Genomic DNA, 16,475 nt, shown 5'->3' with positions numbered 1-16,475 from the left:
ATAATTTCATTTTTGCTTGAGTTACATGTGCGAGAATGCCCATGCCTCTTCATATCAGTCTACACTAGCCTTTTTACACACGCATACGCACATGTGAAAGACCTTTAATTTGTCACGGGCGTTGAGCGCTTCCAAAAATCTTTTTAATATGTTCATTAAATGCCTAAACGAAAATGTTGTCACTGTTTAATTGTATGACGTAGGTCATATTTTTTCAAGCTATCATGACCAAATAATGGTATGATTTTTGATACATTAATCCAAAACAAAAGATGAACAATATATACATGCAAAAAAAATAAAGTCTACTTTTTTTTTTTATTTTGAAGAAAAAAACATAAAGTCTACTTGTATGATGGTCTGTTTTGATGGTGCCATTCTCTTTAATGATGATATGCTTTAATGTATTAACCAAAGCAAAATATGTACATATGTGAACATAGCGTCTACTACTTACATCAAAGCCATGCTTGCTACCCATTTGTTTGCATTTGGTGCTTTACATTTCATTGTCAACTTGCAAGCGATAATGATAACATAAAGAGTGTAACTAATTAAGATGAGAATTATGCACAATCACAATTTTAAGGTTGCAAGCAATTTGAACAAACACTAAAAGCCAAACATAAGTTTTTTTTATTTTTTATTTATTTTTATTTTTTTAAATTAAAATCATTTGACACCACGTTTGCAACCTATAACTCTTTTCAAAAGGCTAGTAATTCGTACTCAACTTTTTCTAATCATAATTGATTAGGAGAACTCGTTACACAAAACCTATCAATTTACACATAAAACCCAATGAAATAGTGAAACGAACTACTACGAAACATACAAATCTACTAAGAATGCTTTTTTTTTTCTTTTCTTGGAAGGACTTGCTTGCCCACCTATCTCTCTTTGATCTCTATTGTATGAATTTCTAAAATCCTGAAATCAACTTGACCCTATCAAGATCCATGTCTAGTAAGTTATCTCCAAACATACACCACCAAATAAACCAGGATTGGCGAAAAACTAATGAACACTAGGAAAAAAATTAACAGCTAATCATAGTAGTCTTAGAAGCATAAAAGGGATAAGGGACCGAGATAAGGAAAAAGAGAAGCTAAAAGGAAAAAGGAAATTACTGTTCGGAAGATAACATTCTTTGGATTCCAAATCTAATTATCGTTTCAAACCTGTAAAGAATAAACAAATATAATATAAAAAAAAATATAAAACAAATATGAAAATGGTTAACTTGGGTCTTATAATTCTGAGTAAATTGTAACAATGGTCTCTCAACTTTAATTAAATTGGAGCAATGATCCCTCAACTAAAAATCCATTACTATTGGTCCCTCAACTTATCAAAATGTGTAGCTATAGTCATTTTCATCAAGTTCGTCAAAATTAGTTATGTTGGAATAACCATTTATATAATAAGGGTCCCTCAACTCATCAAAGTGTGTAATTATGGTCATTTTCGTCAACAACGTCAAAAATTTTGTCAAAACGAGTTATGTTAGAAGGATCATTGCTACAATTGGGTTAAAATTAAGGGACCATTTCTCTAGTTGAATTAAAGTTGATGGACCATAGCTGAACGTTTTGATGAGTTGAGGGATCAATGATAATGAATTTTTATTAAGGGACTATTGCTCCAATTGAGTTAAAGTTAAAGGACCATAACTACAACTATAATTCTAATCTACTAAAAGGGAACAAAGAAAAAAAATTCAAACCCAAATAATGAAAAAGAAACTAATGAAAAACGCTTGAAAACTTTGAGTTTTAACGATAAGGACAAAATAAATGGTAGAGTGAATAGTACCAGGATTAACTTTTTAGTGTAAAAATATGATTTTTGTTAAAGTGAACAGTACAACGGACTTTCCGTTAAAACTCTCGTAATATTAAATGGACAACAATAGCTGTAACTACCGAGAAAAGATGATTTCATACATCGAAAAGAGCTTTGCAACTTGAAACGTCACTATAAACTATCTATAATGTATTACAAAATCGATGGAGGCATATAAACAGAAAAAAACCGTTTAATCTTACGTTACTTGCAATGAACGAAGAAACAATTCGGTATAAGAATCTGACTTGATTAACTTTGACATTTTACAATCCTAGCTTGCTGGAGTTGAGAATCGGGAGAAGTTTGCAGAACGTTGCAGTTATCTCTTCATTCCACAAAACTTATCCATTCACGTTTTCTTTTCTTTGGAAGTTAATTTCTGTTTTTTTTTGGCCCTTTTTTTTCTTTTTTTTATCCCAAAAACACCCTTTGAACTATAAAAATGATCAATTTCCGGCCGGTTAGATTTTTTGTTGTTCGAGGGGTGTTTTTGTCCAAAATCATTTTGAGAAACCCTGAAACACAAATACTCATCTGGCTTTCTAATATTAGAGAATCTTCACACCGTTTCATTACGCATCTTTTCGCAGCCTCATTCGTTCCTCCTCTCGGCCGCTTCCTTCTTCCTCCGCTGCGAATCGAAACCAAAAACCGCGAATCGAAACCAAATTTTCTCACAGCTTCGTTCGTACCTTCTCCACCGCTTCATTGTTGCTCCACTGCGAATCGAAACAAAAAATTGCTTATCCAAATCAATTTCAGTTCACTCAAATCCCTAGAACCCTAAAACCCAAATTTCTCCAGATCGTTCCGGAGTTGGACGGCAAACCCAAAAATCCAGATCCATAACTCAATCGCTCTGTTTATAGCCCCTTCAACTCGCCTTCGCAGCCATGTCTACTCCTACATCAACAAAAGGCAGGCTGCCTTTTTCCTCTTTGTAAAATCTGTTGGTCTCTGTGTCTGTCTGTGGTCTATCTTTCTCCAGATTGCGGACATTAAAGCTTAAAGCTTCTTAAAGCTTCTTAAAGGCTAAGGGCGGTAAGTGGTGGGTGTAATTTATTTGCTTTTCGATTATGGGTTTGGTTCTTTTATTGTCGCATTTTGTTGTTTCCAATTTTTTTTTGGTTGCATTTTGTTATTCATGCCTATTTCTTATTTAATTAGTTTTCTCATTTTTACTCCCTGATTTTTGTGTCTTTCGCTCATTATCTCATTGAACAGATCAATTCCGGAAGCCATTTTATAGTATTCAATCAAATTTTTGGGGGAGTGTGTCTGTGTGGGGTTTCAAATTTGAATGCGAATGAGAGATGAATGCCCACAAGTTCCAAATCTTTGACTCTGTTCCTGCCTAGTGCGTGAATAGAAGAAGCAAGGTCAGGGTTTCTCATGGCAGCAAAGCGCGTGTACGAAGTCTGGAAAGGAAGTAATGTAAGCCCCTTTGCTTTTTTCTGGGTTTTCAAATTTGGGATTTTTACTAGGATTTATCATCTGGGTTTGCTTTAAATTTGTTGGGTTTTTGAGAAAATTAGTGGGTTTTGTTGATTAAGTGGTTTACTTGGTTATAGACTTATGGTTCTAAATTGGGTTCGAATTAGGTTGTGATTTACTCGTGATAGTTCTAAAGTGTGATTTTTGTGATTTACTGGTTGATTAAGTGGTTTATCATCTGAAACACATTCTTTCACCATAAGGTCCTAGATTTAGAACATTTAATTAAGATCTGCATTTTCTGATGATAGTTCCTGTGGCCATCCTACATGCGTGCTTGAAAGAACCTTTAACCTAACTTCTAAGTCCTAACAGCTATATTGCTGTTTGTGATCAGTATTGTAGGACTTTATTGTCTACTGACTACGTTCTCCATGACAAACTTAGTTCTCAAGAAGCCTGTAACACAGTGGTTTAATTTGTTTGTCAAGACAATCTGATATTGTTTATTGCCCACCTGAGGGCCATCTTTCTATATATCAATGCTGCCACCCAGTTTTATATTTGGATGATTGCTTGTTGCTGGATTGCATGCTTTGGATGCATGAATTCCTCTTAATGTCCAGTTTTACATTTTGACTTCTTTTTATGGCTTTAAGCCTGATTAGGTCAGGAGGTATGAAAGCAAACACTGGTATAAGGATGAAAAATGCAAGTATTGGTGTGAGTAGATTATGTTATTGAAGCCATGCATGGATCTTTCATTGATACCTTCAAACATCTATATGCATGGGCATTGTGTGCTAGTCAATCAATAAAATACTTTAATATGTAGGCATTGTTTTCTTGGCCAAACCCATTTTCAGACTGAGTCCTGATATTGTTCTGAGTCTGCAGCACTCTTGCTTTACCATTTTTTGTTATCTGGTCTGGTTGATAGATGTTTATTGCTTTAATTTATCTAAATGCTTATATTTTGAGCTTGTTAAAACTTATATTAAGGCTTTGTACTGTTCTATGAAATAAAGCTGAATGTGCTTCTGTATAGTTGAAAGAGATTTGATTTTACAAATGAAGTTAATTATAAAATGGGAGTCAGTCAGAATATTCTTACAGAAAATTCCCAATCAGAAGTCATTTATTTGTCTAGTTGTGATCAAATAGATGAACGCAGTGTTTCCAATTAACACTCAAATGATAATGATTATAATGACGATAGCGTTTAAGTTGGCTAAATTTTTGTAAGGTTGATTCTTGAATGGAGGCCTTAAAATTGAACAGTTCATACCATGCATTCTTGTTGGGCCCCAACTGTGTTGTTTTTAAAAAGGAATGCCCTGTTTGTATGTTTATATAGATCATTGCTGAAATCATTCCTCTCATTATTGCTAGTTTAGTGAGTTTCTATTGTTATTGGTTGCAAGAATATGACACATCTTCATAATGGCCAAACCCCTGCCGTAAAAACACAGCTCTTATGACTATTGGCTTTGACTTTTTATTTTAATGATATTAGAAAAGGTATATATTTTGGGACTTCTTAACATGATGAGGCTGACTATACTCTCCACGGTGTACTGTAATTGCTCTAGTTTGATTGATTTCTCTCTATTGTGGTATTATTACGGTCATCAATCTTTTTCTTCATCCTTTTGCAGAAGTTCATCCTTGGTGGAAGGTTGATATTTGGGCCAGATGCTAGGTCACTGCTTGTCACATTACTATTAATCATTGCTCCGGTTATTATCTTCTGTGTATTTGTCGCATGGCATCTCCGGCATGAATTTCCTTCATATAATGCTGGCTATGCAATTCTGGTTGTAGCAATTGTATTTACTCTCTATGTAAGTCCTCTAAACCGTTTTATTTTTTAATTTTGTAATCTGGCAGACGTGATCTATATATGTATATGGTTGTATTTTGAGTTTTTACACAAATAATAGACCATGTGTTTGGCATGGCCGCATACAGATGAATGGTTAGATAATGTGGCCATTAACCAACACATGTGATCTCTGAGCTTTGCATTTGAATGTTAAAACTGTTTGTGGGGTTGCACTGTGCCGTCTTCCGCTGGGTCTGCAAAAGTTATTATCAATGCTTTATGCATACTTTCATGTGAATATTTAAATTGTAACCCCAGATCCCTGTGGAATGGGAACCCCCACAAACAGAATAAAATTCTAATGCAAAGTTTAAGAGATCATATATTTGCCTGTTAAGTTTGCACCGTTAGTTCAACATTTTACATGTGTGGATTGGTGGTGTTGTAATGGTAATTAAAATTCTCATAATTAATTTGGTAAATCTTATATTTAGATCTTGAGGATTTTTACTTGAATTGACTTTTAAGTTGGGGAATAAATGAATTTTTGTTTCAGGAAATTGTGAGGAATAAATAATAAATGGCAGACTTTGTTGTATTTACTAAACTGTGACATAAATATTGTCGTACCAAATCTATGCACAAGGCCTATATGTTTGCTGTTAGGGTGTTTTTGTTGTGTTTTCCCCCAACAAGAAAGAAGCTTACATTAGAGCTGAAAAGTACAAAACAGAGAGAGAGAGAGGCAAACTCTGTGAAATAAAAGGAACAACCACTAAAAATGTTTAGATTGATTTAGCTTTTTAAGGCCTTGATTCAAAGTCACCAAGACTATGCATTTTGTGAATGATAACTTAACCTAGGTCTTGCGTTTATTTGTTTAATCTTCTTCTGACATTTATGAAGTGTAGTTCTTTTGCAACTCTAGTTTTCAAATATGATATTGATCACCCTCTAGAATGTTTTATTCTCACTGTTGTAAATAACAACAATAGTATTCATATCGATTGCAATCTTTTCAAAAGTGTTTCCACTGAAGTTCTATCGTTGTCCGAGTTTTGGGCATAAATTAATTCGTTAGTTGATGTTGATAGGTGTTGGTGCTTCTTTTTCTTACTTCAGCCCGGGACCCAGGGATTATTCCAAGAAATGCACATCCACCAGAGGAAGAGTTCCGTTATGACTCTTCAGTGTCCATTGATGTTGGTGGAAGACAAGTGGCATCTAATGCTGGTGGTAGACAAACTCCAAGCCTTCAATTCCCCAGAACAAAAGAAGTGATGGTCAATGGCCTTTCTGTGAGAGTGAAATATTGTGATACTTGTATGCTATATCGTCCGCCTCGTTGCTCTCATTGTTCTATTTGCAACAATTGTGTGGAGCGCTTTGATCACCACTGCCCTTGGGTGGGCCAATGCATTGGACAGGTATGCTGTTAACCGGCACTTAAAAATTGTGTCATGTGAATTGTACCTTCCTCATTAGTAATGTTTTGGAGTGCTAGATTGATTTGTTCTCTCATTTTTGTTGTTGATTCTTGTTTCCTTTATTCAGGAGGCCTTTTGCATTAAAACTCTAATTTCTTGTGTTATGTGCAGTGCAATTATCGTTACTTCTTTCTCTTCGTTTCTTCTGCAACTCTGCTCTGCATCTATGTATTCTCTTTATCGGCTGTGTACATCAAGATTCTGATGGATGATCACAGGACAGTTTGGAAGGCAATGCAAGAATCGCCTGCCTCTGTGATTCTAATGGCCTACTGTTTCATTTCTCTTTGGTTTGTTGGTGGACTAACCGGCTTCCATTTGTACCTTATTGGTACCAACCAGGTCAGTCATATTGCATGTGTATTTTTTTGGTTCAGTACGAGGTTTTAACATCAGTTTTGTATGAAAGATAAGGGGTTGGCCGATGTCTAAGTCTTTTTGAACGGTATGGCACAAGTGGTAGTACTAATTCACGAAGTTCACATAACTGTTTATGAAGTCCATGATGACAGCATGTTGGATACATCTGTCATCTCATAATATTGTTGAAATAAATGAAATTATGCATCCTGTGTCACTTACTAGTAGTGAGGACAGAAGCCGAACTGATTATGAAACCATCTGATGAATTAGAGAAAAGAATTCTGCATTGGTATCTTTTTCATACTGGTGTTCATTTAGTGTCACAATGGTAGGCAGAGGAACCTGGCAGTACATGCATCATTTGAGCGTTCTTTTCCCTTATGGGGGAAAGTATTTTGAGTCTAGTTAACACTTTAGTATTTCAGTCATCATTTCAACCCTTACATTGGAAGAACATATTCGTTGCTTTACCTCTATTATTATTCTGATTATATTCATTTCAATAGCTATTTCCCCCTTTTTTTTTTTCAGACTACGTATGAAAACTTCCGGTACAGAGCTGACAATAGGATCAATGTTTACAACCGGGGCTGTTTAAATAACTTTCTCGAAGTGTTTTGCACACAAGTAAAACCCTCAAGAAATAACTTTCGAGCTTTCGTTGAAGAGGAGGTACAAAGGCCTCCCCCTATGCCCATTGCACGGGAAGCAGAGCCTGATGAATCTGGCGGGGATCCACGTTCTAAGGTTGAGGATGATTTAGATATTGGTGAAGATCTGTTGAAGATCTCACAGCGTCGAAACATTGAAGAAATTGATGAGGACATACGCAGTAGAGGGAGCAACGGACCTCATAATACCTCAGAGGTGCTCTCTGCTTTAGGTTCAGACCGGGCTCCCACCATTCGATCTGATGCTCGGCACTCGAGTTGGGGAAGAAGTGGGAGTTGGGAAATTGCGCCGGACGTCCTTGCTAATGTCAATGTCACTGAAAGTAGAGGTCATGTGACGTCGAAGGATGCAGTTCAATGATGGAGTTAGTTTGTATTATTGATTTTGAGATGGTGTGCATTTGGATGATCAGTGATTATTGGATAGTCGTTTCCAGGTAGGGAAGGGAATGCCATGAACCCGAAACTCGCAATTATGCAAGGGAGTTGAATGTATTCCCTTGAGGTGTAAAAACATATGTGACCTTTTTGTGCGAATGCGTGTTTGTAATTGTTTGGGAATGAAGGAATAGCGTTGTCGTTGCCAATTTTTCGTGTATTACGTTTTTCTATTTTTCCATTTTTACTCGGTAGTATTATGTAACTATTGCGATTGAAATTGTGAATCCACTTTGCTATAATGGCTTTATTCTTTTGTGTAGACCCCCATCTTCGTTGGTATTCTGAACAAGGACGGGCTTCCATGTCCCCCTTGCTAGTTTGTTGTATTGGAGGCTGTAAGGGGAGGACCCTGGCCTGCGCGCTGGGTCTTTATCATCTCTCCTTGCTGTCGACAGATTTTGTTGCTTTTGTTAGCCTCTTATAGGCCTTCGTATGTCTTCTTTGACTTTGCCCTGGTAATGAAATATCCAGTTTCTCAAAAACAAAAAAAACAATCACTTCTCATTTGCTCAATTTCACGCTAAATTCAACTTGAGCTCAGCCAACTTGGGTGAAGGGAATTCAGATGACCTTAGGGCTCCTTTCGAGGCGCTTCTCTATAAAGCGCTTTTACTAGACATTGCTTGTGTCAGGACTAGTGTTCCATTGTAATTGTTGGGGAGTAGTTTTGAGGTATAACCGACACAATGAGCCACAAGGACATTAGAGCATCTTTCAATGGGTCTCTAAATGTGCTCCTAACTAGAATTTAGGGATTTCAATAAAATTAGCTCCATCTAGTCATGCTCCCTATCTAGCTCCTAAGATTGGGTTGATATAGGAGCACCTAAATAAAGGGAGGGAGAAAGGAGCTTTTAGTGGCTCTATAATTAATGTTAACTATTTTAATAGAGAATTGTTATTTGCACTCCAAAAATTTCATCTTGCACTCCAAACTTTCTATAATTAGAAAGAAAAATTACACATGTGAGGAGTGTAGAATATGAAATTTTTGGAGCGTTAATAACCTTTTCCTTTTAATATTATTTTAAAAATTAAATTATTGGCTAATTATTGATTCATAATCATTATAACCCTCTAAAGTAAGGAGTATGGTTGGAGTATAACTCTTTCAAGGACCTTCTACAATAATATTTTGACAGTTTTAACTCAAACTTTGTTATGAAAAAGAGACCACACTGGCAAATATATACTCCACCGGTTTGAGAGACGGGCCAAGCTCTTTGACTATTAATTGTCTCAACTTTCGCCAGTTCTTTATCCTTGAGTTTGTGAATGGAGTAGACTACTGGCAAAAGTTGAGACAATTAATTTAAAGGAAAATTAATGAAAAATGTTTGAAAATTTTGAGTTTTAACGATAAGGACCAAATAAAGAGTAAAGTAAATAGTACCAGGATTGACTTTTTAGTTTAAAAATGTGATTTTTTGTTAAAGTTTTATCGAAAACTTTTCGTTAAAATTCTCTTAAATTAATAGTGGAAGTTTCTCCGAAACCGGTGGAGGGAAATGGTTCAGGCGAAATGTATCACTTGGGCTTTAGAACCAGAGGTAGCCATTGGACCGTCTCAATCATTTGGTTCTTATGAAATTAGTGAGTTTGTGTTTAAAAACCCCAAACCCATGAAGATCACAATGCATTATGCCAGCCAACTGAAGGGTACTGTACATGTGTAACTCATGCATATATATATATATTGAAATCACACATGAATTAATGTGGTTGGGCGAGTATTTGTGCAACATAAATGTTATTCTTTTGTGACTAAAAGGTTATGAGTTCAAACCATGAAAACAACCTCTTTGCAAAACAAGAGTAAGATTGTGTACGATAGACATCGAGAACCTCGTAAGTGGGGAACCAAGGTTTGTAAGTATGTATGTATGTATGTATCTCCATTTGGGCTAAAATTCAAATTTATATACAAACGATTAGTTTCAAGTTGGGAACTCGAGTTCATTGATGGGCATATTGTTCACCAAATGTGTTGCCTCCCAACTCCCAACCTAATTCCCAACCTTCTTGATCTAATTAGAAGAGCCCCGGTGTTATATTTGTTAAGCCCTGGTATTAAAAAAAAGAGAAAATTAGAATTAGATGCTTCATTTTAGACTTTTGTAGACTAAACATTTATGCTTTTTGAGTTTTTGATTAAGCTTTTGAAACATTTGATTAAGATTCTCAAACTTGAACTAGTTCAGATTAATTGAAATTAATTTACATTTAAATATCTGCTATATATTTTAAATAATTTCAACTATATTTAAGTCTAAAAATTAAAACTTTTCAAATCTAAATGTACACCCACGCCAAATGGTAACGTACCAACATTAAATGAAAATGTACCAACGTCAAACGAAAACGTACCAACCCCAAATTAAAACGTACCCAATTATAATCTATATTAAAATGAATATTCATCTTTTTGGAATGTTTAAAAACATATTTGATTCATACACATTGCTTTAGATAGTCTTGTTTTTTTGTAGATAAGTCTCTGGAACAACTTTTAGTTGATTGGAGATAAATCCTTATTATTGTAGATAATGCTAAATAATAACGATAAATCATATAATTTTGAATTAACAAAAAGGCTATTATCCGTTGATTAATGACTCTTTCTATAAAAAAAAAAAATTAAAGTAATTTAAACAAGGGATAATTTGATATAGATCCAATTTTGTGAGCCATTACTATAATTAGTCCACTGCATTGAAATAGGTCCAATAATTGATATTTCACGTAAGCTTATTTATAATTTGTACCATATTTATCCCTTAGACTTATAAATTGTAGTAAATATTCAAAATTTCTTAATTATATGATTATTTGTGGTTTAACTAATCCCTTAATTGTAGGATTAGTTATAGCAATAAAATCTCAACCCCCAGTCTGTTTTATCCCTCCTTTTTTTTCCTTCTTCTAAACAATTCCCTTTGTTAGATCATGGAATCAATCATCCTCTTTCTTCTCTCATCTTTCATGGGTGATATTTTGTGTTCCTTCCTCCAAATTCCTTCATGACAATTTCAGTTTTTACTTAGCTTTCACAATTTTTTTACATATTCGTTCGGCAATACAGTATCAATTGCAAGCAATAATACAGTATCATGCATTTATATTTGCTCTATTATATTTTTGTGCGTATCATAAGGGTAAATTGAAACTTAGTATTTGTTCCTTTTTTTTGTTTAGTATTTTTGTGCGTATCATAAGGTATATTATATCATATTTCTATTCTAATGTTCTGCCATGAAGGTTCAGCATTTTTCTTCCTATACAATAGGTAGTTTATTTTTATTTTGTTGGTAGATTATATCTATTTTGTAGGTATAAAGCATTTTTCTTCCTATACAATAGGTAGTTTATTTTTGTTTTGCAGTAGATTACATATGTTTTGTTGGTATAAAGTATTTTTCTTCCTATACAATAGGTAGATACTAAATTATATCGGTTTTGTAGGTAAACATCATTAGGTGGTTACTAGATAATATTTTAGTTAGTATTTAAATATTCAAAATTAAAAACTGAATAAATGATACAAAAATTAAAGAATTTAAATATTTTTATCTAAAAGGGCAAAATTGGTATAAAAATATGTAATTGGATAACTGGACTTAGTTAAAAAACTACCTATGTTTTTGGACTTAGATTGAAAAGCCCCTTTAAACAACGACTCTTTCTATAAAAAAAAATTTAATTAAAGTAATTCCTCATTATTAGGACAAAAGTAATAAACTTATATTTTGAAAATAAACGTACCAAAAATTCAAATGTACCATTATAATCAAACATATCGATATAACCAAACGTACCTAACAACGAGTTTTGTTACATTCTATTTAATTTACTAAAATAAATATTTTAATAAAAAATAAAAAAAATCTTAAATCATCATAATAAGAGATGCATAAAAATAGGAGGAAAAAAGGGAATGCTAACGTGAATAAACTTCTAATGAAATAAAACTGAAGTACCAAAATTGTAGGGAAAATGTTTAATCAAATTTGCAAAAGGAATAGATGTTTAGTCTATGACATTTAAAAACGAGACGTTTATATCAAAACGTCCCTAAAAAAGAAAGTGCTCGAACTTACGGAGTCGAAAAATCTCACCCGAATACTAAGGTTGCGGAATGCCATTTAATTCTTTAACATGTCAAACCATATCAAGTCCTATTTTAATTGAAGTTTCCTTGCATAATAAGTTGTAAAAGTTTTTGAAGGTGCTCCATTTTACAGAATCGAAAATCTTGCGTTGTTAATATTATGAATTGTGTGGCTCTTAACTCTATTTAGCGCACTGTTTGCATCATTTGACAGATGAAGGCGCAACTCCATGGAGACGAGCATTTTTCAAGTCCTAAGTGTGTTGTGTTGAGACTACCAATGGGATATTTTTGGCATGCTAAAGTGTGAAAAACGCTTTGTATTCCCAGAGTAAAAGCCATAGATGTCTATAGCAAAAATCAATGAAAATTTCCCTGCCGTCGGTCTCTGCCTTTGGTTTTTTGGGGTCGGCAACAATTTTTGTTGATCTCTTCCCCCTTTCCCTTTCCGTTTACTTTGTTTTAGTGTAGGATTGTCGCTGTGAAATATTGTAGCCATTTGTTTTTGCCCACGCACATAGTAAACACAAGATTTTGGATCTAGTTAAAACCTTCGATATGTGATTCAAGTTGGAAGCCATGGAAGATGTCGGGATCAGGTTTAGCATGTACGGCACTATATATTTAGCCGATGTGGTGCTATGGCACTCCGATGTTCGGAGGATGTGGAGCGATGACTTGGTTTTATCCTTTTATTTTGTACTTGTTTTAATAATTTTCAGAAATGATTTTGCAGTTTGAATTTTTTCTCTCTTTAGGAGAGTTTGCTAGTTTGATTTCTCTCTATATAGAGAGTTGCTTCATTTTAATTTTCGTTTTGGTGTTCTACATCTCTTTTGGATATTTGTGGAGGTGGAACTGTTTGATTTGTTGGATCTATTTCATATAGTGTTATGAGATCGTGGCGTGGTTAGATTTTGCAATTAGACCCATGGGCATCATACTCAATGTCCTAATATGGTTTGAGATTTTTGTTCTCACATGATGTCCGTGTAATACGATGTTTAACAATTTTATTGATTTGTGTAATTTTGTGGCTCCTGATGAGCTCGGATTTCAACAAGTGCTTGAATTCTACTTATTGCTTTGCGATTAGTGATGCTTTATTATCATATTTTTAGATCTAATTTGTAAGGATCCTTTTGAGGTTGAGTTCTCCATGATACGAATTTGCAATGCCCTTTTCCAATAAATAAAAAAGGGTAAAAAGGAAAAACGATTTTTGACAACAAAAAAATGCTTATGAATTCCGAGTACAAATGAAGTAAAAGAAAGAGCTTTAACTGGAAAGGCTTCTGCAAAATTATTCTTAACCAAAAACACTAAAAAATCATTATTTAACAAATAGGACAAAAAAAAAAAAAAAAAAAAATTTAAAAAAGTCCAGAAAACATATGCGCTCATAACACGTGGCCCAATCCCATGAAAGCTGACGCACGCAGTCCACACGCGTCACCCGACTTCACTCTCTCTATCTTCTCTCCACTCACCCGTTCCCACTATCTCTCTTTTTCCTCTCACCCGACTCCACTATCTCTATCTTCTCTCCACCCACTTGTTCCCACTATCTCTCTCGTGTCGCTCTCCCTTCATTTACATGCTAAATACATAAACAATACATTGCTTAGTTTTTATTTCTTGGTTGTTTTTTTATCTTCATTATATGGATTATTTATTTACTATATAAACAATCAATATTTTAAAAAAATACTAATTAAAAACAATCACTATTTTTAAAATATTAATTGAGAAATAGTCACTATTTTATACTATTTATTGAAAAAAATGAATTTAAAAATATTTATTGAAAAAGAATCACTATTTTTAAAATATTTGTTGAGAAAAAATCAGTATTTTTAAAACAAAGAGCGATCTCTAGCCAACAATCACTATTCTTAAAATATTTACTAAAAAATATTCAATAATTCTAAATATTTATTGAAAATTAGTAACTAATTATGCTTCACCCCTTGGCGTCTAAGGAACAAAATTCAAGATATCAAGTGGTTGGCGACCACGTTTGAAGCCATTTCATTGAACCATGTTTATAGGCCGACTAACTTTTTGGCTAATACAATTACTAGTACTAGTTTTAGTTTTGATAACTTCCATATTTGGGTAGGACCTTGCTTTTGTGACAAGAAAAGCTTTCTTGTTCGATTGTATTAGAATTGGGTTATGATAGCTGTCACTCTATCTAATGTTTTATTTTCTTATAAATAAAAAGAAGAGAGGGAGAGAAAAAAAAGAGAGAGAGCTTATGTGAAACAGGGGAGAGAGAGATGTGAAAGAGAAAAAAGGGAAAGAATCTGTAGGGAAAAACAGAAAAAATAAATGACAATGCTAAGCGAAAGAGAGAGAAAGAGACAAAATTTACAGACCACGTGAAAGAGGCTCGCATGTCGGTGTGTGTGGCATGTAACATGTGATGTGTGGAATGTGTCATTTGTTCTTTTCGTTCTAACTATTAAGTAAATTTATTTGAATGCTTTTGGTTTAAAATTAAAGTATTGAATCCTTTTTTTATTAGTTTCTCTAAAAATTAGTATTTTTGAGTCATAAAAGTGCCTTCTAAATACACTTGCTAACTTTCGATGTGTTTCAAACAAAAGCACTAGACACCCTTTTTAAGTTCAGGGTTCTGACCATAAGAAATATGTTCCAAATTCACTCTTTTTAGTAAACATTATATACGTTGTTATGAATTTTAAGTATTTCTAAATTTATTTATTAGTTTTGTAAATCTGAATTCTTTGTACGTGAGTATTCAATGAATTTAGTAGTATCCCATTACTACTCACTACTATATAGAGGAAAAAGCACAATCATATCTGCCAAGATATTCACTAAATGCATCAAATTACAAGGAGCTTGCTATAGTAGCTCTTGAGTTGGCTATAGCGAATGCAAAAGATAGCCAAAACTTCATGAACAATTTGCTCAAGAGTGATCCCAGGAAGCCAATTAAGCTGTGTTCTTATTTTTACGGCGGTGTGGTTGGTTCATTCAATAGCGCCAAAAAGGAGATAGATGAGGATCCTTTGACGGCCAACTATGATGTCAAAATTGCAGGCGACGCTGCAGGTTACTGTGAAACTGCCTTGAGTTCTGAAGGGGTGGAAGTATCTAAAATATCTACTAGAAACCATGTTGTCAAATTATACAGTAGTATTGGATATGTTATCACCGACCAACTTGCCTGACTGTACTGCCTATATTCGTATAGTAAACCATCCAAATAAACTATCCCAATAATAATAATATCATGAAGTTGCAGGATTACTAATGATAGATTATGATTTCTTATTAAGGTTTCTCATCAATACTATTTAGACATACTCAATTAAAAATATATTGCTGAAAAAATCCAATTCTTATAAAATCGAGTGTAAAGCCTTAATTAAAAGGATTCCGTGGTCTCACATGTTAATAAGATGAATGTTAGCTATCTCTTCCATTTTTTCCCTCCTATTTACCTTTCTCACTCATCAAATGAGACATGTTAATAAGATGAATGCTAGTTTCACATGTTAATAAGATGAATCTACAAATTCATGTTTGTAAGGTGGAAAATTAGAATTTATTGTTGTAGGCCTATTTAACTGAGTTATTCTAAGGAAATAGAGAGAGGGAGGCCGGCGGTAATGAGAGAGAGAAAATAGAGATTTAATTGTGAGGAGTGTGTTGTATCACCCCCATTGTGCCTTTATTTATAGTAGTAGGATAGGTAAAATCCTAACCCTTTTAGAATTATAACTCTAATAGGAATTAGACTACTAAAAGGAATATAAAAGATATCCTTAGACACACCATGATTTACTCAATCACATTCCTATTCCAAATATGACAACAACACTCCTCCTTGAGTACGTAAATACTCAAACAAAACATCGCATCAGATCTTCATCAAATAAGGTAGAACAGTTGATGAAGTCGGCGGCACAACGGGTGAATGCGAGTCTCAAATATAAAGAAAGTATGCATTGGTAGTAAAACTCACAAAACCTCACTATGGTAAAACCCAAGGCATGGGGAAAGCCCATAGACTAAGGAGAAAAGTGAGAAGTATGTATAATGTCTAAAACAAACGTCAAACAGGACGAAAATAATGAACTCAACGGAGTATGATCATCCCAGAATGGGTACCTTGTTAAAACCTAATTAGGTAGAAAAAACCCAGTGGGAAAAATGCTCCTAATCGTAGGAAAAAGAGTACATTAAGATTAGGTGAGTATACTTCTGGATACTCCCCCTGAGTTAGACATAACTTCCAAATAAGAGAACTACAAGCGATTCAA

General features: G+C 34.1%; 2 protein-coding genes across 3 annotated transcripts; both read left to right on the top strand.

Annotated features, from left to right (window-relative positions):
• Positions 1-2,113: 2,113 nt before the first annotated feature.
• LOC137729066 (DHHC-type zinc finger family protein) lies at positions 2,114-8,328 on the top strand. 2 transcript variants are annotated; one of them, XM_068467887.2, is made up of 6 exons: positions 2,114-2,889; positions 3,073-3,282; positions 4,941-5,126; positions 6,202-6,534; positions 6,706-6,936; positions 7,489-8,328. In XM_068467887.2, exons 2-6 carry the CDS (start codon positions 3,241-3,243, stop codon positions 7,987-7,989), a joined length of 1,293 nt encoding a protein of 430 aa, XP_068323988.1. In that variant the 5' UTR covers positions 2,114-2,889; positions 3,073-3,240; the 3' UTR covers positions 7,990-8,328. The 2 variants fall into 2 exon arrangements, with proteins under 2 accessions (XP_068323988.1, XP_068323989.1); XM_068467888.2 differs by having other exon boundaries at positions 2,321-2,896.
• Positions 8,329-14,576: 6,248 nt separating this feature from the next.
• On the top strand, positions 14,577-15,593 carry LOC137729067 (uncharacterized). Its single transcript, XM_068467889.2, has 2 exons — positions 14,577-14,582; positions 14,961-15,593. Exons 1-2 carry the CDS (start codon positions 14,577-14,579, stop codon positions 15,378-15,380), a joined length of 426 nt encoding a protein of 141 aa, XP_068323990.2. The 3' UTR covers positions 15,381-15,593.
• The last annotated feature ends 882 nt before the right edge of the window (positions 15,594-16,475 follow it).

Source organism: Pyrus communis, chromosome 10 (assembly GCF_041283825.1).
Source record: "Pyrus communis isolate YQ-2024b chromosome 10, ASM4128382v1, whole genome shotgun sequence".
In the NCBI taxonomy this organism is placed as follows: domain Eukaryota; kingdom Viridiplantae; phylum Streptophyta; class Magnoliopsida; order Rosales; family Rosaceae; genus Pyrus; species Pyrus communis.
Note: the sequence above shows the minus strand (reverse complement) of the source record. Positions and strands in the feature narration are given on the sequence as shown.

Coding starts and splice junctions, on each gene's coding strand:
- LOC137729066 (XM_068467887.2), top strand. CDS start 3,241: ATGGCAGCAAAGCGCGTGTACGAAGTCTGGAAAGGAAGTAAT. Junction 3,283..4,940: donor AAGTCTGGAAAGGAAGTAAT/GTAAGCCCCTTT, acceptor ATCCTTTTGCAG/AAGTTCATCCTTGGTGGAAG. Junction 5,127..6,201: donor CAATTGTATTTACTCTCTAT/GTAAGTCCTCTA, acceptor TGATGTTGATAG/GTGTTGGTGCTTCTTTTTCT.